Source organism: Lactuca virosa, chromosome 9 (assembly GCF_052849685.1).
Source record: "Lactuca virosa cultivar CGN04683 chromosome 9, Lactuca_virosa_CGN04683_v6, whole genome shotgun sequence".
NCBI lineage: Eukaryota > Viridiplantae > Streptophyta > Magnoliopsida > Asterales > Asteraceae > Lactuca > Lactuca virosa.
In genome coordinates, this window is record NC_136434.1 from 20860313 (window position 1) to 20886009 (window position 25697).

The following is a 25697-nucleotide window of genomic DNA, read 5'->3' on the forward strand; positions in this document are numbered from 1 at the left end:
GTTTTGGTTTCAGGTACTCAGTTTTTAAAAGAGGAGCTCGGGAGGATTGCAGTGCACACACCATTTGTTCAGCCTGGGATGTTTATACTATGATATATTTGACAGCTATGTTATGATATTTTGAGATACATTGTTTATGATTCTTATATGACGTTTGATGAATATGGTTTTATTAATGATTTAAAACGAAATTTTCAGACTGTATTTTTGGGATGTTAAAAGTTGGTATCAAAGCCTTGGTTTGAGGGATTCGGGCGCACTCCCGAGTGTGTCTGAACTCAAACTAAGGAAGTGGTATAAAGTTTTCAAAAGAAAAGAGTTTTAGAAAAGCAAAAAGAAACTTAAAAAGAAAAGAGTTTTAGAAAAGCAAAAAGAATTTTTAGAAAGAAAAGAACTTTGAAAAGAGAAAAAGGGTGTGGTGCATGCAATCAGCCGAGCTCAAGTAAGTACTCCCAAATTACCCATACAAGTTTATGTTATAATTATCAGTTCCATTTTCAGTAGAACAGCATGCTAGAATAGGACTAAGGATCTAGGAGGATGCCTTATGTGCCTGTTGTATGTGCTTCAGCTTTATGAGAATTACATGCTAGTATTGAGTAGACAGCAGTAGGATAGCCTGTTTAGGTTATGCCTGATAGTATGCGCTTAGCATTGTATGCTAGTACAGTTTCTCGTTATGAGGATAGATTTGCTTGAGTAGTTTCCTGTGTCCGAATGCTGCTTGCTTCGTGCTTTGTAGGACTCGGAGTGATGGGAGTTAGCCATTAGGTGAATACGTCACGTCACATGTGATCAGGGTTGAATAATCTCAGAGTGCTGGATTAGGCCCTATTGCGCAACTCTCGTTTGAGTCTAACCGTTGTAGGGACGAGTCTTTTACTCGAAGGATTATCTGAGCCTCGTCACATGTGATGGTATTCAGGTGATGGCTAATTGGCATTACAAGGAGGCCTTCAGCAGCTGAGGACTGGATTGGGTGGAGTCAGAGGTTTCCCTAGGGCAAGCCTAGGATGAGAGTAGCAGAGATCAGTAGCAGTAGACGTGACTTGGTGGAGTCGAGGCAGTACTTGAGGAAAGTACAGATAGATGTGGAAGGTAGTATGGGCCCGTACTACTGAAAGCAGAGGATCCGTACTCAAATCAAGGAAGGCTGAGATGAACCCAGGGAACTTGTAGTGTGTGAGGTCCCTCGAGTTTGGATGAGTATTGTGGTGTTAGTGATGGTATATTACCGAGTATAGTGGCGCTACGTGGTAGACCAGATGGTAGTTCGGGTGTCGACGAGGGATCAGGCTCGGACTTTGTAGCCGGACAGCTCGATGATCAGATAAGGGAGTTCATTCCATATGAGATTATGCGTAGTATCATTGACCAGACTCCTGTGATCCTCAGTATGATCAAGGAGGGAATTATAGAGATTTGTGATGAGAGGCCAAGCGCTTTCTGCACTGAGGTTGCAAACATGATAGGGACCCGTGCGTTGATGTTTCGGGAATTCAGAGTTTGTGAAGCTTCAGATTGTTATGGGGGTTAAGGACCCCATTGTTAGCAGCAGATGAGTGGCATATGCCGTCAATATTTTTCGTACCAGATGTCTCGAAAGGAGACAAGATCCAACTTGCTTCCTATTTCCTGAAGGACAGAGCACGAGTTTGATAGGAAGAGGTTGGTAGTGAGTGGAGTAATGAAGCAGTTGATGCTATGTCATTGAATGACTTTTAGACTAGATTCTGGGCAGGGTGTGCCCAGGCGATTGAAGCGCAGCAGTTGGCGCAAGAGTTGTTAGATCTCCTCCAGAAGACTGAGACTGTGGCAGACATCACTGCCAAGTCTCGGGAAGAGCTTATATGGTACCATAGTATGAAGCAGATGAGGAAATGAAGAAGGTAAGTTATCAGAACATACTGTAGAATGATAGCAGGGAGATCATGAGTATCTCGGGGTGCAAGACCCTGAATGATATGATTTCTAGAGCTCGAGAGCGGGATATTGACTTAGAGCACATTGGTAAGAGGGAACCAGATCAGTTGCTTATATTGAAGGGTCTCGGGAGGAGACCCTAGATTTTGGATCAACTTTTGAGAGACCAGCAGGGTTCAGATTCGGTGTAGCATTTGCGGGAACTGCGTAAGGGGGCCTTTTGTTCCAAGGGTTGATAAGTGTAACCCTGAGTTATCTTCGGTTTGTGCCTGGATTATATTTTCAAGAGATGTCATATGCTATCTGCATACCTTGAATTCTAGAATGATAGTTGAGGACGTCCCCTGTAGAGCAGGTTACTTCGGATGTAGTAACTGTATCAAGTATGAATAAGACTCGGTAGTGTCTCGCTATTTTCAGGAAGGTGTTATTTGTGTATAGATCGGTTATATTCTCAGCAGTGGTAAGCTTGAGTTCCCAGTAGAGTAATCAGAGGACGATAGGATAGTAGTTCGAAGATGTTTCCCCTTAAGCGCAGGTTCTCAGGATGCAGTCACTGAAGCAGGAACAATCGGGGATTGAAAGGTGCTCGATTAGTTGACAAGATTGGTTTAGGTCTGATGAAGGGTTAGTTGAAGCGTCAGTAGAGACAAACGCTGATTGTCAGCGGATCGACCCTTTAGATGATAGGAAGGATGGGGAATCCTTTCCAAGACTGAGGAGCATCATGAGAAGCACCTGAGGGAGGTGTTAGAGACTATGAGGAGGGAGAGAATTTTCGCAAGGTTCTTCAATTTTGAGTTCTGGTTGCGCGGGGTACAATTTCTTGGGCACCTTGTCAATCAGAAGAATATTCAAGACGATCCGGCCAAGTTAGAGGCCGTGATGTAGTGGGAGATTCCGAGGTCTCCAATTGAGATTCGGAACTTCCTGGGTCTAGCGGGTTATTACCGGAGATTTCTTCAGATTTTTAGAAGTTGTGTGATCTTTTGGATTAGTTGGTGTTGAAAACACTAGCAATGGTAAACGTGGGTTCTAGCAGATTAGTCATGGGTGGTGAGGAGGATTGGGAATTCTTCCAGTTTCTGTGCTGTAAGGCATTATCTGAATCATAGTGGGGGATAATCACCCAAGGATTTCGAGGCAAGAGCGGTCATGAAGATGGATAAGTTTCGCATCCTTGTCAGGAAGGAAGAGAGCCCAAGCGGCTGTATGGTTTGAGGATAGTGTGAGATTGAAGTTCAGAAAAACTTGCCAAGGATCAGATCGCATTCTCGGAATGTTGCTAGCAAGCCTTAGGGAATCAGTTTGGGGATTCCAATCAGGACATGGGTTCGGTTTTGGATGTTAGGTCGCATGTATGCTCGACGTTGGATGTGTTCGGATTAGTAATCAACGAATGAGATAGTGTTAGAGTGTTGTAAGTCTGCGGGTGTAGCTGTAGCATTCACTAGCAGCCAGATAGTGTTAGAGTGTTATAAGTCTGCGGGTGTAGCCGTAGCATTCACTAGCAGCCATATAGTGTTAGAGTGTTGTAAGTCTGCGGGTGTAGCCGTAGCATTCACTAGCAGCCAGATAGTGTTAGAGTGTTGTAAGTCTGCGGGTGTAGCCGTAGCATTCACTAGCAGCCAGATAGTGTTAGAAGTGTTGTAAGTCTGCGGGTGTAGCCGTAGCATTCACTAGCAGCCAGATAGTGTCAGAGTGTTGTAAGTCTGCGAGTATAGCCGTAGCATTCACTAGCAGTTAGGTAGTGCTAGAGTGTTGTGAGACTGCGGGCGTAGCCGTGGTATACACGTGGCTGGTAGACAGCATGAGCGTGTTGTAGGGACGTGGAAGGAACATTAGCCCCCAGTTCGGGAGTAGCAGTAAGGATGTGGAAATCCACGAAGTGGATTTCGGAAATTGTCTGGATGGATTAGACCTAGTTGAGCCAGTGATAAGACTGTAGGAATGCCACTGCAGTTGTGAGATCGAGGAAGCAATGGATTGCTTCAGGTTACTTGTTATATAAGGCTACAATTGGTCATGTAGCAATCACGTTTAGCTGTGGGTTGGTAACCTAAGGATTCGACGTGTGGAATCGATCAGTCAGATCAGAAGGCCGCTAGGGCCACAGTGACAAGATAACTAGTAATTGTTAGTTTCAGAGAAGGATTTCGTTCCGAAATTGTGTGAGGCGACTAAGTAGGGAGTCCTTGGGGCTCCGCAGTCGGGCGGGAACCCGGTATTCCAGATGACTGACGAATGAATTGAGACCAGGAAGGTCTCGATAGATGTTGGAAAACAGCCATGTAGCAGCATGCTGTTTCAGACAGTTCAGTGTTCCAGGCAGTACAGTGTTCAGGCAGTTTAGTGTTCAGGTAGTTCAGTGTTTCCAGGCAGATCAGTGTTTCAGACAGTGTTGGGTCTCCAGCGGTAATGATATTTTGGATTTTCATGGATAGCTTGGGGAGTGGCAAGTCACTCATAGCACGATTATCCGAGTTATGGCCTAGTATAAGTGGATCGCAGGGATAAGTGGATCTGTGAATTCTGTTGTTCTAGTGGGGACCTGGAGTAGTTAACATGTAAGCAATGATAAGGAATGATTTCGAGGATGAAATCTAATTTAAATGGCTGGAGTAATGGATAGCGTGAAAGGAATGCTCTTCGTAGTGGCAGGGGAGATGGTTAGTTATGGAGAGTTGCCTTGGGGATGCCGGAAAACGCGTAAGGAAAAGAGGGTGAGCCCCTAGGATGTCCATCATAAGTACCCGGGGAGTATCAGATGGATGGTCAGTTGGGTAAGATGTGTTCTCAGGATTGTTGAGAATTAGTGTGCACTCAAGGTGATTAGCAACAAGAACTAATATTAGTCTGAATGACCGGGTGAAAGGTCAATGGAAGTGGCCAGCGGGAGTTAGATTCTTCCGGCAGCAATGTTGAAAGCAGATTGCAGAACAGTTGGACATAGTGGACTTCGAGGACGAAGTCTAGTTTAAGTGGGGGAGAGTTGTAACACCCAGAATCCGAAAGACCAAGAAAGGAAAGAAAAGCCCTTAGTCAAAGGAGTCAACTCGTCGAGTCCAAGGAGGAACTCGACGAGTCGAAGCGTGACCCATGTCGCAGATTAAGTGACCGACTCGGCGAGTCGGGGAGACTGACTCGACGAGTCTGGTCTGGGTTGAGAAACCCTAATTTCGGGACTTGGCACCCTATTTAAGCATCTCATTCTCATTTCTAGGGTTTCATTTATAGCCTCCATTGTCCAGAGACGAAACCCTAGCCACCCAACTTCATCCTTGAGCTTGTGTGAGAAGATTAAGGCTCTTGGTGTGCATCTTGAAGATTGTAGAAGAAAGGGAGCAAGGAAAGGAGTATAGATCCAGAGTTTGGGTGACATTCCAGATCATTTGAAGGTATAAATCTCATACCTTGGCTGTTAATCATCTAGATCCCTTTTCTAGCTTATCTTTTGTTACATTTGGACCATTCCCAAGTGGAATCCGGGTGATAAGCCTTGGAGGATGGATTGGACATTAGATCTGGACACTTTTGAGCTCTAGAAGCTCAGAGTTGTTGGCTTTATCTAGCTAAGGCTCCATGTCTTGACCTTGAACTTATTATTAGCTTGGATTTGGTGTTCTAGCCTCATAACCCCTTGCATGCACGTAAAGTTAACAACTTTACGTGCAATGCTAGCATAAGGAGTCCAGATCTATGAGTTAGGAGTGTTGGAATAGACTGATATCGACAGAATAGAGTTTTCTCAAGGAGGACTCGGCGAGTCAACTCATGGACTCGGCGAGTCGGGTCGCAAAACCCAAACCCTTCTGTTTATGAGTCGGATCAGTGAGTGGGGTTAGAGAAGGACTCGGCCAGTCTGTGTCCGTGATGGACATGAAGATCATGGTACTCGACGAGTTCAAGGAGGAACTCGGCGAGTCCAAGACAATCTCCTTAGCCGATGAAGATGGACTCGGTGAGTTGTAGAACAACTCGGCGAGTCGGTTGAAGATAGTCTCGAAGTGTTAGATGAAGGAGAACTCGTCGAGTTCTCCCTAGATTCGACGAGTGGAGTCGGGGTTGTTTGGGATTTGAGGAGCATGGACTCGGCAAGTTGGTAGAACAACTCGGCGAGTCGAGTCAACTGGAAGGTTGACTTTGACCAGGACCTTGACCAGAGTTGACTTAGTTGACCTCTGGAGGACAGTTTAGGCTAAGTTCTATTATTTGGTGTTGGTAGCTCGGTGAGCTAGGAGAGCAGCGCTTCAGAGAATAGTCGATTAGCGGCCAGAGGATTATCAGCAGAGTTCAGCAGTACAGGTGAGTTTCCTTCCAGTATGAACGGGTCTACGGCCACAATGTCGGACCGTTTAGACAGCAGTGGTTCCGGACTTTGGTCTGATGCAGTAGTTCAGTATGCTTGATGTCTTTGTGATTCAGGCATGTTTATGTGTTAGTTAGTCCGGACTGCGGTCCGAGGCAGTATGCAGTATATGTGTTTATGCTAGCAGTTATGATTATGTTATGCTATGTCCAGTTAGTCCGGACTTCGGTCCGATGCAGGGGGCAAGGCCCCAGTTAGTCCGGACTTCGGTCCGATGCAGGGGGCAAGGACACAGTTAGTATGGATTTCGGTCTGATGCAGGGGGCAAGGACCCAGTTAGTCCGGACTTCGGTCCGATGCAGGGGGCAAGGCCCCAGTTAGTCCGGACTTCGGTCCGATGCAGGGGGCAAGGCCCCAGTTAGTCCGGACTTCGGTCCGATGCAGGGGGCAAGGCCCCAGTTAGTCCGGACTTCGGTCCGATGCAGTGGGCAAGGCCCAAGTTAGTCCGGACCTCGGTCTGATGCAGTGGGCAAGGCCCGATATGTGCTTTATGTGTTATTGTATGGTATGTGGTAGTTTGGGGGAACTCACTAAGCTTCGTGCTTATAGTTTTCAGTTTTGGTTTCAGGTACTCAGTTTTTAAAAGAGGAGCTCGGGAGGATTGCAGTGCACACACCATTTGTTCAGCCTGGGATGTTTATACTCTGATATATTTGACAGCTATGTTATGATATTTTGAGATACATTGTTTATGATTCTTATATGACGTTTGATGAATATGGTTTTATTACTGATTTAAAACGAAATTTTCAGACTGTATTTTTGGGATGTTACACTAGGAGATGCTTTTGATCAGTGTTATCTATTATTTGCTTGAGTATGTGTTGAGTTCTGAGTCGGGAGGTAATCTAGGAAGAGATACTTAGAGGGGTCTACTGAGAGAGTAGTCTGTGATTCGTGAGATATCGAGTATTTGTGAATTAGAATCCTAGGAGGAGGACTTGGGGTGACTACAGGTGGGTGTGGAAGGTAGTATTGGGCCCGTACTACTGAAAGCACCCGGTTTGTATGCAATCCAAGTAAGAATCCTTAGGATGCTAAGGAGCAAGTAGGGATGAGTAGTCGAGTGTGAGTATGCTCGAGCGAGTCTCTGATGATTTTGTGTTGTGTTTCAGAGACATCATGGTAGGTACACACCACACCCCATAGAGCAGTGGAGTTAGCGATGATGAGATTGGCAGGATGATTCACGACGAGGTGGCCGCAGCCATACGTGAGGCTATTCCGAAGATGTTTGGGTCTATTAAGACCACTTTGATAGAGACGTTTGACGAGCGATATGTTGCAATTTCTGAGTTGGCTGCTGCAGCAGCCATCGCAGCTGTCGTTGCTGCCAGGCCACAGGGAGGTGACTCGTTGCTGTACCGGGAGTTCAGCAACACAAAGCCAGCAGAGTTTGATGGGACTAAGGATCCAATTGCTGTGATGAGATGGATCTCTTTTATCGAGGGGTGTTTCTACACTTTTTCATGCCCAGAGCATTTGAAGGTGCGGTTCGCGCTGAACCAGCTTCGCTTGGGAGCGAAGGACCGGTGGAAGTTTGTGACGGCCAGTTTTACTCCTGCAGAGCATGCTGCAATGACTTGGGAGAGGTTTGTTGTGATGTTCCGAGATAAGTATGTTCCCCCTGGTGGAGAGGGAACGGTTGGCCCAGGATTTTCTGTCTCTCAGGCAGAAGACAGAGTCGGTGACTGTGATTACGCGAATGTTTCACGAGAGGGCGTTGTTCTGCCTTGAGCATGTGTCGACTGAGCAGGCACGCATTAGCCGGTATTTGAGCATTTTGAGGAGGGATATTTGAGAGTTCGTGGCGAACTCGTCTTATCGAACATTTGCTGAGCTTCAGGCAAATTCCAGGAGGAAGGAGATCGAGCTGGAGACTCAGGCCAGGGAGGATGCGGAGTCTCAGGGGAGAGACCGGCGGTCGGTGCAGTCGCAGCCGCAGCCGGAAGCCAAGCGGGCTAAGCCCGCTGATTGGAGATCAGGAGGCCAGAAAGGCCGCACTTGTGGCAAGTACGGCAAGAGTCATGAGGGATCTTGCCGGGCGGGGATTTGCTACAAATGTGGCAAGGAGGGGCATATGACGAAGGATTGCCCCAAGGGATTTGCAGTCTGTTTTCACTGCAATTAGACCGGCCATCGGAAGACCGAGTGCCCTCAGCTTGTTCAGGGATCAGCCCAAGGTTCCGCTCCTGTTGCTTTGCGTGCTACTGATGTTCGGCCGGTGAAGGCCGAGGTTCAAAAGGCTCGTGGGAGAACTTTTCAGCTGACAGCGGAGGAGGTCCGCGCAAAACCTGATGTCGTGGCTGGTACGTATTTCCTTATTTATTTATTCTGAGATTTATTGTGCTTATTCTGTGCTATATTTAGGTACATTTCTTGTGAGTTCTATACTTGCTTTAGTGTTATTTGACTCGGGTGCGAGTCGATTCTTCGTGTCTTTAGCTTTTAGTCGTCACATCAGTATCCGACGTGAGGCGTTGAGTCGACCTATAAGGGTTTCTATAGCAGATGAGCATGCGGTTTTTGCTACTGATGTATTCCGAGGATGTGTGCTGGAGATTTTTGGTGTCGAGTTTCCGATTGACCTGGTACCGATCGCGATGGGTGATGTTTGTGTCATTGTGGGCATGAATTGGTTGAGCCGTTTCGGAGCAGTGATCGATTGCGAGCGTCAGTTGGTGACTATACGAGACCCTAGTGGGGGAGTGCTTACAGTGTATAGCGAAGGTACCAGATCTGGGTCAGCTTTCTGCTCTGCTGCCAGGGCGAGGCAGAGTTTACAGCAGGGTTGTATGGGTTTCCTGGCGTACGTGATGGATATGCGGATTGTGTCAGAGAGGTCGAGTTCTATCTCCGAGGTTTCGATAGTGTGCGAGTTTCCTGATGTTTTTCTCGAGGAGTTGATGGGTGTGCCTCCCGAGAGGCAAGTGGAGTTTCGGATTGATTTGGTTCCGGGAGCGGCCCCTATCGCCAAGACACCTTATCGCCTTGCGTCACCAGAGATGCAGGAGTTATCCTCACAGCTTTAGGAGCTGCTGGGGAAGGGATTTATTCGACCGAGTAGCTCGTTGTGGGGAGCGCCAATCCTTTTTGTCAAGAAAAAGGATGGTTCACACCGGATGTGAATTGATTACCGGGAGTTGAACAAGCTAACGGTCAAGAACCGTTATCCACTTCCGAGGATCGACGATTTATTCGATCAGCTGCAGGGGGCATCTTGACTCCTATCTCTTGGCATTTCAAGCCCAAAGTGCCATGCATGGATGTAAAGCTCATGGCTTTACGTGATAAACGAGCCTTTAGAGTTTAGATCTAGAGTTTGGGAAGGTTCTCTGCCTTGAAATCGTCTGAATAGGAAATGAGTCTGAATGGACTCGCCGAGTCGATGAGCCGACTCGACGAGTCGGTTAGGGTTTGTCCCGATGAGCTGGCCATACTATAGCTCGGCGAGTTAGGGGTTAACTCGACGAGCTGGACCTTCACGAGACTTCTGAGGAACGAGTGGACTCGACGAGACGAGTGCACTCGGCGAGTCGGGTCAAACCTGGTCTGTTGACTCGAGTTTGACTTCTATTGACTTTAGGGTTTGGTCAGCATGAGTAATAGAGATCATGGAGGGGTAAAATGGACTTTTACCCATTCCAAGAGTTAGAGAGAAAGAGAGAACAACCTTTGGTGTATTTGAGTATGAGTAGGGTATTAATTAGAGATAATTATCCTATGTGTTAGGCGGAGGCTAGTTCGAGATTCTGAGTATGATACTTTTACTTGCTAGCTTACGAGGTGAGTCTTCTCACTATACTTACCACGAGTGGTATCTTTGTGTGATTGAGATGTTTATTGTGCTTACCTGTGTATCTTAATATTCTGCATTATGTATTTGTGATTTATGTTGAGTATTGTTATTATGAGCTTACTGAGTTGGGACCGGAGGGTCCCATTGAGACACATTGACCGGAGGGTCTTATTGAGTTATAGCCTAGAGTGGCTAATGAGCTATGTGTGGTATTTTGTGTGGCTAATGAGCTATGTGTGGTATTCAGGTACTTCTCAGGATCACAGGAAGGCGCCGACTTGATTGTACACACATATGAGATTAAGTTATGATTGAGAGGATCCTGGAGTTTTGATATATACAGTTTTTGGATATGAGATTTGATGATTTGACTGTGTGACATTTTGTGATTTTATTATTGGGAATAATGTGTTTTTAAATTGAAAATTTTGGTTTGAAAATTGACGTTGTTACAGGTAGGGTTCATGGGTGGGCGTGCCGATCTGGTAGTTTGTGCCACAAATGTGGCAAGGAGGGGCACTATGCGAGGGATTGCCGCGAGTTAGCCCCAGTCCAGAGTACGAGGATTTGCTATCATTGTGATCAGGTTGGCCATATGAAGGTCTACTGTCCATTGCTCGCCGCCAAGCCTGCGCAGGCCCCGACGCCAGCCACGTTGAGGATCACTGATGGACGTCAGGGGAGGGCGCTAGCCACGTTGAGGATGATGTTGATAAAACTAAATAGTTTAAAAAAAAAAAACTCAATATCAAAATTTTATATCTAACCAATATAAAATTTACAGTACTTATATCATTAACTCAAAATCAAAACTGAAACATATTTTTACCTTTAAATAAAAACCACATATTTATATTTTTAAAACAAAATAACAACATATTATTATTTTTATAATAACACATTTTTTTATAATAACACATTATATTTTTTATGAAAATAAATATATTTTATAAGAAAAACAAAGATAAATCTTAAAAATTACATCATGTAAAAATTAAAATGTAATAAAATGATGTTTTATACTTCAAATATTTTTAGATAAAAAATAGAAAAAGAAAATATTTAATGATGTGTTGTAGTATGAATATTTTAATTAAAATCTAAACACCAAAAATTATTTATATATTAAATAAAATATATTTGCATGATTAAAATTTATAAGTTTTAATTTATATATATATATATATATATATATATATATATATATATATATATATATATTGCATTTTGATTTGATTTATGGTAATTAATACAAGATTTAATGAAACATATCAATTATAATAAATGAAGATTCATTTTGCCACATGTCAATCTCTCATGAGTTTTGACACTTGTCATTTTGTGATATTTTTGAAATAAATAATATTCACATGTAAATTGTTAGGTTTTTCAAATTTTAAAATTAAAAAGGCACATTATATTTATATATGTAAAGTATTAAATGTCATAAATATGATATTAAATTGCAATTAATATATTTTTTTATTTCTTATTTCAAAATTTTATTTTAAAAAATATTTATTGTTTACACTTTAATATTTAATTTCTTTTTTAATCAACCCGTGTATTATACGGGTTTTACACCTAGTTTAAAATATCACAAATCGTCATTGGACAAAATTTCACAAATGGTATTTAGTCAGGTTTTACAAAATAACAAAAATAGTCCTTATCTAAAATTCTTTCTAACTTTAATGGATCAATATGTGTGAGCGGTTTGGTACCGACTATAGATGTAAAAAAAATATTGTAGAAACTATTAAAGAGACAATAGTAAAAGCTATAAAAAATTGAAGGCGATAGTACCGTTTGCTTGTATGGTGGAAATAGTTTAATTTTTTTAACTATGATGCATGCATGGTCGATGGCGATTAAAATATTCTGGGCAAAGTTGACAAATATAATTGTGGATAATTAGGGAAACAATTCAAATATAGTAAAGCAAATTGCAGGTTTTAGGCACATTTGCTAAAAATTGAATATGAAATAATCTAAAAATTGCAGGTTATTGCGTGGAACATCCAAACGCCTGGTTCAATGGCAGTTTTCATTGACCTGAACCCTCCCGAATACTTTGTCAATGTCAACCATCTTTTGTATAAATATACATCCCATCATCCATTTCACTTCGACATCATCTTGCACCTAAAAACAATTACAGACAAGTAGAAGAAAACAAACCAATCTCTCTCTCTCTCTCTCTCTCTCTCTCTCTCTCTCTCTCTCTCTCTCTCTCTCTCTCTCTCTCTCTCTCTCTCTCTCTCACACACACACACACACACACACACACACACACACACACACACACACACACACACACACACACACACACACACACACACACACACACACACACACACACACACACACACACACACACACACACACATTTCATGGGTAATGTGATTCATGCTTGTTGCATGGTAAGTCATGATCAAGGGTCATTTCCGAAAGTAATTTATTGGGAAGGAAACACAAAAACCCTCACAAGAAAAAGACAAGTAGCTGCAGGAGAAATCATGTTTGAGTTCCCAGAGAGCATGGTCTGCGATGCTGATCGCTTCTTTATTGGCCACACCATCCCGGCTTTATCCATTGATGACCAGCTCAAGCCTGGTAAAACGTATTTCGTTCTCCCACTCGACATCTTCTCTACCGAAATTCTCTCAGCTTCTTCAATATCAGCCTTTGTTGCCCACACGCCTAAACTAATTAACCCAGCTCATCTCAAGGAGTGTCCTCTAGAATATATAAAGGGATCAAATGGGAGAGTTTTGATCAAGGTGAAACCCGAGTTTATGGCAAGGCATCTTACTAGTAGGGTTGAAGGTCATGATGATGATGATGATCAAGGAAACAAAGGTATAGGTGGAAATAATTCAAGTCGTAGTTGTTTGTGTAGTACACCTGAGCTGAAGAAGGAGTATGAACAGTTAGTTCGGTCTAAGGATCAAACGTGGTCTCCTAATCTTGAGACCATTTCAGAAGCGAAGAGGATTTGGTATTCTCCATATAGAGTAATAGGATTGGAATGGAAAGACAAAGATGAGTTGGACGCATAAGCAAAACTAAAAGAATGTTGCAATGGTAGTTTTAATAATTATATCGATCCAATTTCTTTATTTTTTCAATTTTTTCTACTTATGTGGATGTATGATAGATTAATTATGGAATGAAATGTAACAAATAATTTGTATAAACATCAATAACATGTAAGATTGCTTTTCTCTTTTCTGGTTTCGAACAAATAGTAAACTTGAGTTGGAATGTTGGATACAGAATTCAGTAACAATATTGTTTAATTATGTTTTTTAAATACGTACCGGTCATATTTATTGTCTCATTTTAAGTTCATAGTTTGTATAATGTATATTTATGTGTTCATACCCATCGTTTTTTTAATGTTTGTTAATTTGTCCACTTATTGTGAGACTAGTATTTTAGGGCATGTGATAATATCTTCCACATTAATCTTTCTCTTCTAATGAAAGACTCTTATACATGCCAAATGCATTATCCTTTTCTACACATGTACTTTGTCAAGTGTAAAATTCGCGGATTAGAACCCGAGACCTCCAATTTAAAAGGCCAAAGCCTCTACCAAGTGGGCTAGTACCACATTGGTTCAAATTAGAAACTATTGTATTATCCAAACAAATCAGCAAAAAAATCATCTAATTATTTGAAATGACATAATATTAGGAAGTATTCTCTGACTGTTTCCCCTTCTTTTTGTTTGCAACGAATGATTGAGTGCGAATCTCCTTTGTACTTCCTCAACTGCATGAAGTTTGTTAAGAAAAGATACTTTAGCTGCCCGAAGTTGTATATACTTCTTGGTCTCAATGTTTTGAACCACGTTCCTGCGTTGCCGTCCAAGGTGGTCGGAAAATTGTTGAATTAGATGTCTAAGCTCATAACTATAATTGGTATGTACTTGACCCGATAGTAGCATAATCCTTTTGGGTTGCCTTCACCATAGCAACTTGACATGATGAATTGTGAGAAAAAGGTTGATAAATGATTTATTAATATATTATAAGAATAATATATTAATTGAGAAATCATATTATTTAATTAGTATTGATCAGAAATTAATTTGGAATTAATTTAGCGATCAAAAGAGACTGATTAAAAGAACAGGGACTGATTATGTAATTCAGTAATAATTGTAGTTTGGGGTAATGGATCCTATTGGTATAGGATGGACGAAAATCTATGGGAAGCCCATAGAGTTTTCGTCCAAGGCTTGCCATAAGGGAGTCCATATGTTGCTTAGGGCCTAAGCAAGGGAAATTAGGGTTTTCAGTTGGAAAACCCTAGCAGCTCGGCTATATAAGGAACCCTTAGGTTACAGTTTTCGGCTATGCATTCTTAGAGAACCCTTTGGCCAAAATTGTGAAGCTCCACAACCTTTCTCATTCTTCCTCATTGCTAGTGGTGTTTGTGACTCCATTAGAGGTGCAACAATTGAGGCACTAAGCTCTTGAAGGTCAAGATCAAGCAATCAACAAGAAAGGTATTCTTCTAACTCTTGTTTTATTTATTGAATCCGAAAATATGCATGCTAGATTAGGGTTTTGCTTTGGAAAATTATTATGCATGTATAACTTGAGAAAAACCTAGATCCAAAGCAATTAGGGTTGCATGTGCACCATAGGAATGTTGTAATGCTCAAAACCCATCAGAAATACGTACACCAGAATTGCTCGTCCAGCTTAAGCGATGTCATCGTCCACTCGTACGTATCGATGTGGCTATCAGGGTCTATGGTTCCGTTATAGGTTTCTAGGTGTGGCAGTTTTGTTGTGTTTGGGATTTCGTAGTCTAGAAGCTTATTGGCGAATGGAGACGTCATACGGCGCGATAGGTAGTCTTGGTTTGGGATAGAAAAAGCACCCTGTGAGTTGTATTGTGGGGCCGTGGTATATGGATGCGTGGTTGTGCTGCTGTAGGGTAAGTAGTGGCTAGGGTTTGGCCCATAAAATGCTTGGTGTAAAAATGGTTAGGTTAACATCTGGGTAGGAAATATGGGCGAGCTTTGTGTATGGAGGTTGTTAGGTATGATCTGTTGGTAATGCGGGGTCGTAGAGGGAAAAGAGGTGTTTGCTGAAAACGGGTTTGTCGGGAAAGTCATTGTTTGGTTTCTCACCGGTTGGTCGAGTGGTGGCATTTGGAGAGCCATTGGCACTTCCCCCGCCATCGGTGCTATTGGTGGTGAGAAAATCGTGGGTTGTGCCCCTATCGTCTGGCTTGGTGGTGGTGTTGTTTGGAAAACCACCGGTTGAGCAACTGTCGCCTGGTTTAACGGTGGTGGTGTCTGGAAAACCACCGATTGCACAGCTGCCATCTGGTTTAGCGGTGGTGGTGTCTGGAAAAACCACCGGTTGCGCAGCTGTCGCCTGGTTTAGCGGTGGTGGTGTCTGGAAAACCACCGGTTGCGCAGCTGTCGCTTGATGTGTTGACGACTGTTGGAAAAGCCCTGGTGTAACGATGAGGTCTTCCACCGCTGGTGACACCACACCAGTTGGCGCTGCTGGAAGATGGGATGTCTGCATCAGAACACTTGTTGATGACACGACGGTGGAGGGAGGTTGTCCCCCGTTAGCTGGTTGCTCTTGTTCGGCCAGTGATATGGCAGCTACCACTGAACTACCCTCGTTTGATGTTTCTCAAGTGATTATCGCAGGAGGCAGGGTGGGGGTTTGCTCTAGCGATGTCATAGACCAGATGGGGCTGGTTGGCGTTCCGCCGGTTCCTCCTGTATCACCGGATGCCATTTTTCTCTGATGAGTGGTATGCTTTTGGTTTGTTTTTCGTCACACGACAGATGACGCTAAATGATGTGACCTGGCCTTCTGCTCTCCGTCCTCCGGACCGAGTAACTCCGGTGAACCTGCGAGGTCACAGTACGGAAGAGGTCGTCAGCCGTTCTCCGGGAAGAGCTCCCGGGAAAACGCTCTGACGGTCAAGTCAGTGGGTATACTCTAGGTTTGAGTGGAGTGTGAACTGGTAGAGAATCACTTACTTCTCAAGGCATCGAGGGTAGCCTTTTATACTGAACTCCCCTGCTAGTCCGTACGAGACAAATGCGTCAGACTCGACAGGATCGGGGACGCTGATTGGTGGATCGTGCTCCTGAATCTGTCAGGACCAACGATTGGTTGCGGCGGTAATGCCCTGAGCATCCGCCTTGTCGCATGACCGTTGTGTTTATCCCGGAGCGAAAGGCGAACCAGGTGGGGCCGAGCCTTTCTCGAGAGCGCCCTGCTCTTAGGGGCGCTGGCGGGCGCGGGATTCTGTTGGGTTTAGCCTGCCGGGCACGCTGCGCCTTGGGGCGTTTTCTATTGTGGTCGGGCGCGACCCTTCCGTGCTCGTTGATGCACGCCATCTTTTCCTACCGTGGCTGGGCGCGACTCGTCCGTGCTCGCTAGGGCACGTCATCAGGGTACATTAAATAAACGAAAGCAGTAAAGGGGGGGGGGGGCTATTATTAAATCTTAAATAAATCAATAACTAAACTAACTAGATAAACTGTCTGGAAACGAATCACTTCACGTACTTTGGTTTAAATTGGATTACATCTCAAAATCATGGATAATTACTTTGGTGCAATGGTCATTTATTCATTATTCATCGATTCCTAAATTTATTCATGTATTTGGTCCATATACGAATACTAATGACTCTAAGGACTTTTGATTTCATCGTCATGCCATGAATTATCCCTAAATTCATTGTTCAGTTCGTATCATGCAAGATTTGGTTTTTATTAATCCTAACAATTATTAGAACTAAGTCATGCTAATAATGGTTATCTAAAACATACACACACATTAATGTTCATGACTTTATTAACCTAACCCTAGGTTTTGATCCAACACTAGTCACAATTATTTTACGGTAATAAAACAACTATGATTCAAGAATATATAACTAGATTGTTTTTCTAATCGCATAGACTCAACAATAGTTAATAAGGTAATGAGTTTTAACACATATGGATCTTCAATCAAACTTGACACAATGAATTAAATTCGGAAAGTAAAGATAAAAGGAACACAATTGAAATACTAATCGTGATCATAAAAGAAAACCGAAAGATTCCCATCATAAATCCGCTCTCGAATCCTTTAGATCTTTGCTCCATATCAGCTTAACGGCCCTCCGTCCGCCGTCTAGACTCTCATAATCGCAGCTCTGGGTTTATTTTTGTAGAAAACAAATGGGATTGTAAGATATCTTTTTAGGGTTAATTTTCGGCTTAATTTATAGGTTTCAGCGTCGCCACGACGTGGTAATGCCTTTGCCACGTCGTGGTATTGGGTTTCCGTGTTGGACACGAAGTCGTAAACCGCCTAAGGAAAAAATGCGATTTTTGCAGATTTTTAACAAGGCGTGACGTGCCTCATAAAAGACGCGGCGCGTATTCCAACGTTCTTCCCAAATGTTGCCATTTTTCGTCCGTTTCAACTCCGTTTACTTCCTTTTGCACACAACTCATATTTTAACTGCAATTAATCATTTCAAAGCATATTAAGTATCATATATCTTAAAAAATAGCATTTTATTCAAATATATTAAGATAATGGCCTAAAATATATAGTTAAAAAAGGTTATATCATTATCCCACTAGTCAAAAAGCTTTCAAAGTGTTGAATCTTGTCACCAAACGAATTCATATTACAAGACATTGTTTTCTTTGAGGATTTATTTCCTTTGCACTCCATGATCAAAATTTCTTTGGATAAATCTACTTCTCATATTCCAGTTAATTCATTTGATCATATTTCCAATTATACCCCTATCCCTTCTTCTACTCAAACAAATTCTCTTACACTAGCAAATTCCCATTTACATCAGCCTCATCAAGATGATCCTAATAGAAGGTCAACCATAATTCAACAACCTCCAATTAGACTTCAAGATTACATTTGTAATCAAGTGGATTTTAGACATATTTGTTGTCATACAATCGCAAACTTATGTGTTTTAAATAAGAATTCCCATTCTTCAATTCAATAAGTTCCATCTATTTCCTTTGCTATTAATGTTGAACCCATGGTTGTCAAAATCGCGATCCTGATCGTAGGATCGTACGATCCTAGGTATGAAAAACGATCTGGATCGTATTTGGGGTAGGATCGTAAGATCGTAGGTAGGATCGTAGAATCGAGATCCGATCCAATCCTACCTTCCATTGATTTTTTTTTATTTTTTTTTTGCAAATGATTTTTTTTACCATTTTATGTCTTTTACCCTTTACCAATTTATCATTTATCATTTTGTGTTGTGACTTATGACTAATATTTTGAAGTTTTTATAACTTTCGAACGAAAAATTAAATGTTTGAAATATTTTTCATGATTAAACATTATAAATTAAAATTATATTTTATTTTGTTGGATCTTAGGATCCCGATCCCGATCTTAATTACGATCCTGATCTTGGAAACCCCAAAAAACGATCCTACATAGGATCCCTGTCTTGACAACCTTGGTTAAACCACAAGTACCAGAACCAAGTTTCTATCATCAGCTAAAGGAAATCCATCTAGGGAAGATGCTATGCAACAAGAGTTACATGCACTTACAACCAACCATACTTGGGATATTGTAAAACTTCCTAAGGGAAAGAAGTTGATTTCTTGTAGACGGGTTTACAAAGTAAAATACAAAGTTGATGGATCTGTTGAAATGTACAAAGACCATTTAGTTGCTAAAGGTTTCACTCAACACATGACACCTTTTCTCCGGTTGTTAAGTTTAACACAATGAGAAGTTTAATTTCTTTGGCAATCAAGAAAGGGTTGTCAATTCAGCAACTAGATGTCAACAATGCTTTCCTTCATAGAGATTTACATGAGGAAGTATACATAAAGTTGCTTCCAGGTTTTCAAGCTGAATCCCCTCATCTAGTGTGTAAATTAAGAAATACTCTATATGGTTTAAAACAAGCTTCTAGATAGTTGTATTCTAAACTTTCAGTTGCATTAAGGTCTAAATGATTTTAATCCTTCCAAGAATGATTACTCTCTTTTCTTGAAGAAAAATGTAGATTCCATTGTCATTGTTGTTGTATACGTGGATGACATTCTAGTCATCGGGAATAATTCTAAAGAAATAACCATTTTATAAGACTTTCTTAAGACTCAACTCAAAATAAAAGATCTAGGACAAATTAATTTTTTTCCTTGGTCTTGAATTTCAAAGAGTAAAGGATGGCATGGTTATTCACGGGAGCAAATTTATAAGGGAACTGTTAGCCATGTATATACCAGATGATCCTCCAGTATCTACACTACACCTTTGCCCAACAAAGTTCATCTTCTTCCAAAAATGGTCAATCCCCTTCAAGATCCAAGTGTTTATTGATAATTAATTGGAAAGCTGGATTTTTTAGTTCATACTCGACTGAATCTTGCATATTCAATACAATATTTGAGTCAATTTCATCAACAACCATCACAAAAACATTATGAAGTGGCTTTACATACCTAGTATTTCATGAGTAACGAAACATATAGAACTAATTATAGACGTTTATTTATGCTTTAGCTTCGTTCCTTTGTATATATTTATCTTTTCTATATTCATTTAGAATAAAAATGAAGGATATTTTGCATTCTCTCTTTCCATCTCAAATTCGTTTCATGGTGAAAGTTAACAAGTATAAACACTAGTTAAGTGGAGAACAGATCCTTCCTTCCCAGCTCAAGAACATCAGGAAATCTTGATTTAAAAAACATATATGGATGTTTTCCCCGAAGAGCATTAAATCGTTTTTTCTCGCTTGTAAAGATACCCCAGCCGTCGCAAAGATCCATGCTTTGATGATAGTTTCCGGGTATATTAATACTGGGAATTGTAACACCCAACTCATAGCCTCGTATTCTAGAACTGGGGATATTGAACTTGCTCACAAGGTGTTTGATAGAATTCCTAAGAAACGGGTGGATGCTTGGAACGCTATGCTTATTGCTTTCTCTAGTAAAGATAGTCCTGGTGAAGTAATTAATCTATACCATGAATTGAATTCTGAAGGAATTAGACCTGACAGCTCCACTTTCACGGTGGCACTCAAGGCCTGCACAAGCATGATGAACTTGGAACTGGGAGAAGAAATTAGAAAGCAAGCATTCGAGTACGGGTATGAACATGATGTATTTGTAGGATCTTCACTGTTGAATCTCTACGCAAAGTGTGGGAAAATGAATGACGCACTTAAAGTGTTTGAGAAAATGCCTAGAAGAGATGTTGTTTCATGGACTACGATGATAACAGGGTTTGCTCAAAGTGGGAGAGGCGATGAAGCCATAGATATATATCGGCTTATGCAAAAGGAAGGCATGGAAGGAGATCGAATTGTGATTTTGGGTTTGATTCAGGCTTGTGCCAATGTTAACGATACAAAATTGGGTCTTTCTGTACATGGCTATCTAATTAGAAGTCATCTTCTTCCCATGGATGTAGTAATTCAAACCAGTCTTGTAGACATGCATACAAAAACTGGAAACATTGCGCTTGCAGCTCGAGTATTCAAATCAATCCACTACAAGACTATAGTTACTTGGAGTGCCTTAATTTCTGGTTATGCTCAAAATGGGTTTGCTATTAACGCATTTGATTTATTAGTAGAGATGCAGAGCTTCGGATTCAAACCAGATACGACTTCCATTGTTGGTATACTTTTAGCTTCTTCTCAAATCGGGTCTCTGAAACTTTGTAAATCACTACATGGATATGTGATAAGAACGCTAGCTTTGAATCAAATTTTAGGCACAACTTTGATCGATACCTACTCAAAATGTGGGTCCCTTCCTTACGCACACAAAGTGTTCGATGAAATTCCCCTTAAGGATACAGTCATGTGGAACACAATGATTGCTAGCTACGGGGCTCATGGGCATGGGAATGAAGCTCTTTCAGTGTTCCATAACATGTTAGAATCAAAATCAAAACCAGATCATACCACTTTTGCTTCTCTTTTATCAGCATTAAGTCATGCTGGTTTAGTAGAAGAAGGTAGGTTATGCTTCAAGCTCATGGTTCATGAACACAACATTAACCCAACTGATAAACATTATGCTTGTATGGCTGATCTGTTGGCACGTGGTGGACACGTTGAGGAAGCTTATAATCTGATTGGTTCAATGAAAACTGAACCAGGGCTCGCTTTTTGGGTTGCCCTTTTGTCAGGATGTCATAACTATGGTAAGTTTTCAATTGGAGAAATGGTAACTAAAAAGATCTTGGAGTTGAATCCTGATGATAATAACTCAGGGATTTATGCTTTGATATCAAATTTTTATGCGAAAGCAAACAAGTGGGATGAAGTAGCTGATGTAAGAAACAAAATGAAAAGGAGTGGGACAAAAAAAGTGCCTGGTAATAGTGTTGTGGAAGTAAATGGAAAGCTTCATGCTTTTCTTATGGAAGATAAGAGCCATTTTCAGTATCAAGAAATCTTGAAAATCTTGAAAATGCTCGATCTTGAGATGACTTCAACCGATGTAACCACAACAACATTACACACGTCCTGTGAAAATGAGGTAACGATAAACAGGGAACTGTTGTGCGGATAAAATTAAAAAAATAAAAATAAAATACAATAGAATGATGATGTATGTCTGAATACAAATAAATAACCATTATAGATTATATCATCCTTTATAAAATTCATGGTTAAAATAAAATAACTATCAATTTAATAATGATCATATATAAAATTCTATATATAAGAAAACTACAAAAATAATTTTATTCTTAAAACAGTAAATTAATTCTTCCCATCTCGATTTTAAAGTATTTAAACAAATAAACGGTTGGTTTCATATATAACAAAAAAGAAGGCATATCTCACGCTTATCAATGTTATCACCTCATTCCAAGTATATTATATTACACCCCATTAATATAAAAACTCTTTTGTATATGGAATTTAGAAGATGAGTGAAGCAACGAAGATGATTCAGAATATAAATAAATAAACAAAAATATAAATATACAAATAAAAAGTCAAAACATTATTTTTATTTTTGTGTTTGTTGATATTTGATTTTGAGCATGATGCTCATGTGACTCAATGAAGCTTCAATACATCTTTACAACAAAAAAATGTGGTGCTAAAAAAAACCTATCCTAAGGTTTAAAATACATTGTTTCGTACTTTAAGTCGTAATTATTATTTTAAGTTGTAATTCATTTATTATTTTACGCCGTAATTAATAGATTCGTTTTATTATTATTTTTTTTTTTAATTTTTGACGTCTTAAAGCTTTCAATTTTTTTACTACTTACTCTTTAAAGTTTTTTACTTACACGATTCAAGTTTTCAATTGGATATAAACAATGCCTTCTTACAAGGTATCCTAAGCGAAGACGTTTACATGTCCCAACCCCCAGGCTTTGTCAACCCATCTTATCCTCACCATGTTTGCAAATTAAACAAAGCTCTATATGGGCTTCGACAAGCATCGCGTGCCTGGTATGATGAACTCAAAACATACCTCATCTCTCTTGGATTCAAAGCCACAATTTCTGATCCATCTCTCTTTATTCTTAAAAACAACCAAATTTTCATTCTAGTACTTGTCTATGTTGATGACATTATAGTCACCGGTCCATCTCCCACCCACTTATCTAAATTCATCACTCACCTTTCATCTAAATTTTCTCTAAAAGATCTTGGTTCCTTATCCTACTTCCTAAGTGTTGAAGTTCTTCTCCACTCAAATGGAATCCTACTCTCTCAACGAAAATATATTCACTAGAGCCAAAATGACAGATTGTAAGCCTGTTTCCACACCAATGATCAGTTCAGAAACACTCACATTAAAAGGCGGCACACCACATCCAGTCCCAACTAAGTATCGCACTCTAGTTGGCGCCCTGCATTATTTATCCTTGACAAGGCCAGACATATCTTTTACTGTAAATCGTTTGTCTTAATTTATGCAGGCTCCAACTTCTATACATTGGACAGCTCTGAAATGATTAATACGATATTTGCATGGCACTCTACATCAGGGCATAGTTCTATATCGGAAATCACCACTTACACTTCATGCTTTCACTGATGCTGACTGGGCAGGAGACAAAGATAACTATAGAAGTACTACTGGATATATTGTTTACCTTGGTTCAAATCCTATCTCATGGAGCCCCAAACGCCAAAGCACTCTTGCTCGAAGTTCCACAGAAGCTGAATTTAGAGCTGTTGCATCCACAATCACTGAAGTTCAATGGCTCATCTAATTGCTAAGTGAAATAGGCATTTCATCTTCTACCATACCTGCTATATACTGTGACAACCTAAGTGTCACTTCATATTCAGCAAACACAATCTTCCACTCAAGAATGAAACATATTGCATTAGACTTCCACTTTGTAAGAGAAAAAGTCCAACAAGGGTCTATACGGGTGCAACACATAGCAGGTGATGATCAACTAGCTGATGCCCTCACCAAACCTTTACCAAGACCACGGTTTCATTATCTCATTTCCAAGATTGGTCTTCTCACTGGATCGTCCATCTTGCGGGGGCATATTAAGATATAACCCAGTTATATCTATTCACATATTTAGATCCATATATTTAGTCCACATGTATATTACTTTGTCAAATATTGTTTCCGTAGATATCTCCATTAGTTAGCCGCCTCTTTCAGTATATATATATATATATATATATATATATATATATATATATATATATATATATATATATATATATATATACACCCTAATTGTAATCCTCTGTAATTCAATCAATATACAATATAGATACAATTCATATTCATCTTCTTCTTTCAATATATTAAGAACCAAAAAGTCACAAAATCCAAGAGGAGTCAAATGTTTTCGCTACCATGTTGGAGAAAATGTTTTTGTGACTGTGTGAAGTGAAAAATAACACAAGAACCACTTGTTGCTTGCTAATTTGAAGATCCATTACTTAATCAAAAAATTAGCCAACTAATCACTACAAAGACATTTAAACTCATGAATAAAAACATACAAGTAGCAAGAAGATGTTAAAAGATAAAACATTTTCATAAAAATTCAAGAACAAGTTCATGGAGTTCTTCAACATTCAACCAAATATTCAAATGATTTCACCAAAGTCAACAAATATTAGTTTAGCTTAACATGGCTAAACTCAAGATAACAAAATGAGAGTAGATTATACCAAACATCTAGCAAGAAACAAAAGCAAAAAGATGATGTTTTTGATGTGTTATTGGTCTTCCAAATGCTCCAAAATCTCCAAAGAAACCTTCAAATTTCGGATGTGTAGAAGTGTAGAAAAGTTGCACACCAGCCTTTCTTATATAGCACCAAATACAAAATTCCAAAACTACCCCCTGCAGCTCCATGAGCGGGCCGCACAACCGTGCGCGGGTGCCTCCTGATGTGGGCTAATTGGAGTTTTTGGGCCTCCAAAGCTTAGCCCACTGGCCCAGTTCGAGTCCAGTCATCTCCTAGCCCATTTTTCTTCAAGTTTTCTTCATTTTAAGCCCAATTTGGCTTCTCCAAATCACCCATAGCTCCCGTATTCGCTCGATCAATAATCTTCGCATGCTCAAATATTCTTCCATTTTCTTGCAAATTCAAAGATCATCTTCTCCAAGCCTTCAAATAATCAACAAGCCCATGATTTGCATCATCTTTATTGATCTTCTTGCCCATGAATCTTCATTGTCCTCCAAGTCCATTTGCCTCCCAAAGATCTCGCTCTGCTAGTCTCCTTAAAATCTGCAATTATGCTCATGAAACTAGAAAATACCAAAAATAGTCATAAAATAACAAAAAGGAAAATATGCATGGAAATTAGCTAAACTATGAATGAAATATGCTAAAATAAACTATAAAAAGAAGTAAATAAAATGAAACTATCAAACATACGCATCTAGTTTACCAAACATATTTTTGCTTCAACACTTGACACTTTTTTTCATTTAAGCATTAATTTCACGTTTCGTAAGGTGTTTGAATGCCTTTTAGGAGGTATTTGCAAGTAACTTTCATATTATAACATATCTCTAGGGTTATCTCAAGATATATATTGCCAAACATCTCACATTATCACATTTTGTACCATTTTAGGTAACCTACTTTTATAAACTTTATAAAATACAAATAATTAACCCACTTACCAATTTTTATCAAAGTACCATTTACATGTCAACCATCCATTAACATTCACTCGAAATTTTTCATAAGGTTATTTCTTATTTTCTGAATTTCTGAATTTTATCTGTGTAGGACATGTAAAGAAAATACCATGTACAACAACTCTACAACTTCTTTTATTACTATGACTACCATCTACCGATGGGGCTTAATTAGTCTCGGTCGTTTTTTGTTCCTACACTTTTCTTGATCTTCCATCTAGAAATCAATGTTATATGAAATCAATGTTATATGAAACATAATCAGGGAAAGATTGAAACCACTTTACCTGAAAGGTAGGTGTAATCACATAAAGATCGCCTAAAAATCTTATGGTTGGGTGGTGCTGCCCACGCCAGAGGCCGATGAAACGGAAGAGTAGAGCAACTAGGATTGGAAACAAGCTTCATAGTCTATGTTTGAGGTGGTGTCC

General features: G+C 40.3%; 2 protein-coding genes across 2 annotated transcripts; both read left to right on the forward strand.

Annotated features, from left to right (window-relative positions):
* Positions 1-12235: 12235 nt before the first annotated feature.
* Positions 12236-13383, forward strand: LOC145138594 (uncharacterized). The gene has a single exon (XM_079072650.1). It carries the CDS (start codon positions 12485-12487, stop codon positions 13151-13153), a length of 669 nt encoding a protein of 222 aa, XP_078928776.1. The 5' UTR covers positions 12236-12484; the 3' UTR covers positions 13154-13383.
* Positions 13384-19267: 5884 nt separating this feature from the next.
* Positions 19268-23702, forward strand: LOC145135868 (Tetratricopeptide repeat (TPR)-like superfamily protein). The gene is made up of 2 exons (XM_079070072.1): positions 19268-21642; positions 23051-23702. The coding sequence occupies exons 1-2, from the start codon at positions 19846-19848 to the stop codon at positions 23084-23086; spliced, it is 1833 nt and encodes a 610-aa protein (XP_078926198.1). The 5' UTR covers positions 19268-19845; the 3' UTR covers positions 23087-23702.
* Positions 23703-25697: the final 1995 nt, after the last annotated feature.

Bases quoted from the DNA above. Each gene is read 5' to 3' on its own strand.
- LOC145135868 (XM_079070072.1), top strand. From the start codon at position 19,846: ATGTTTTCCCCGAAGAGCATTAAATCGTTTTTTCTCGCTTGTAAAGAT. The intron at 21,643-23,050 runs GTAACGATAAAC...TAATTTATGCAG, and splicing joins ACACGTCCTGTGAAAATGAG to GCTCCAACTTCTATACATTG.
- LOC145138594 (XM_079072650.1), top strand. From the start codon at position 12,485: ATGGGTAATGTGATTCATGCTTGTTGCATGGTAAGTCATGATCAAGGG.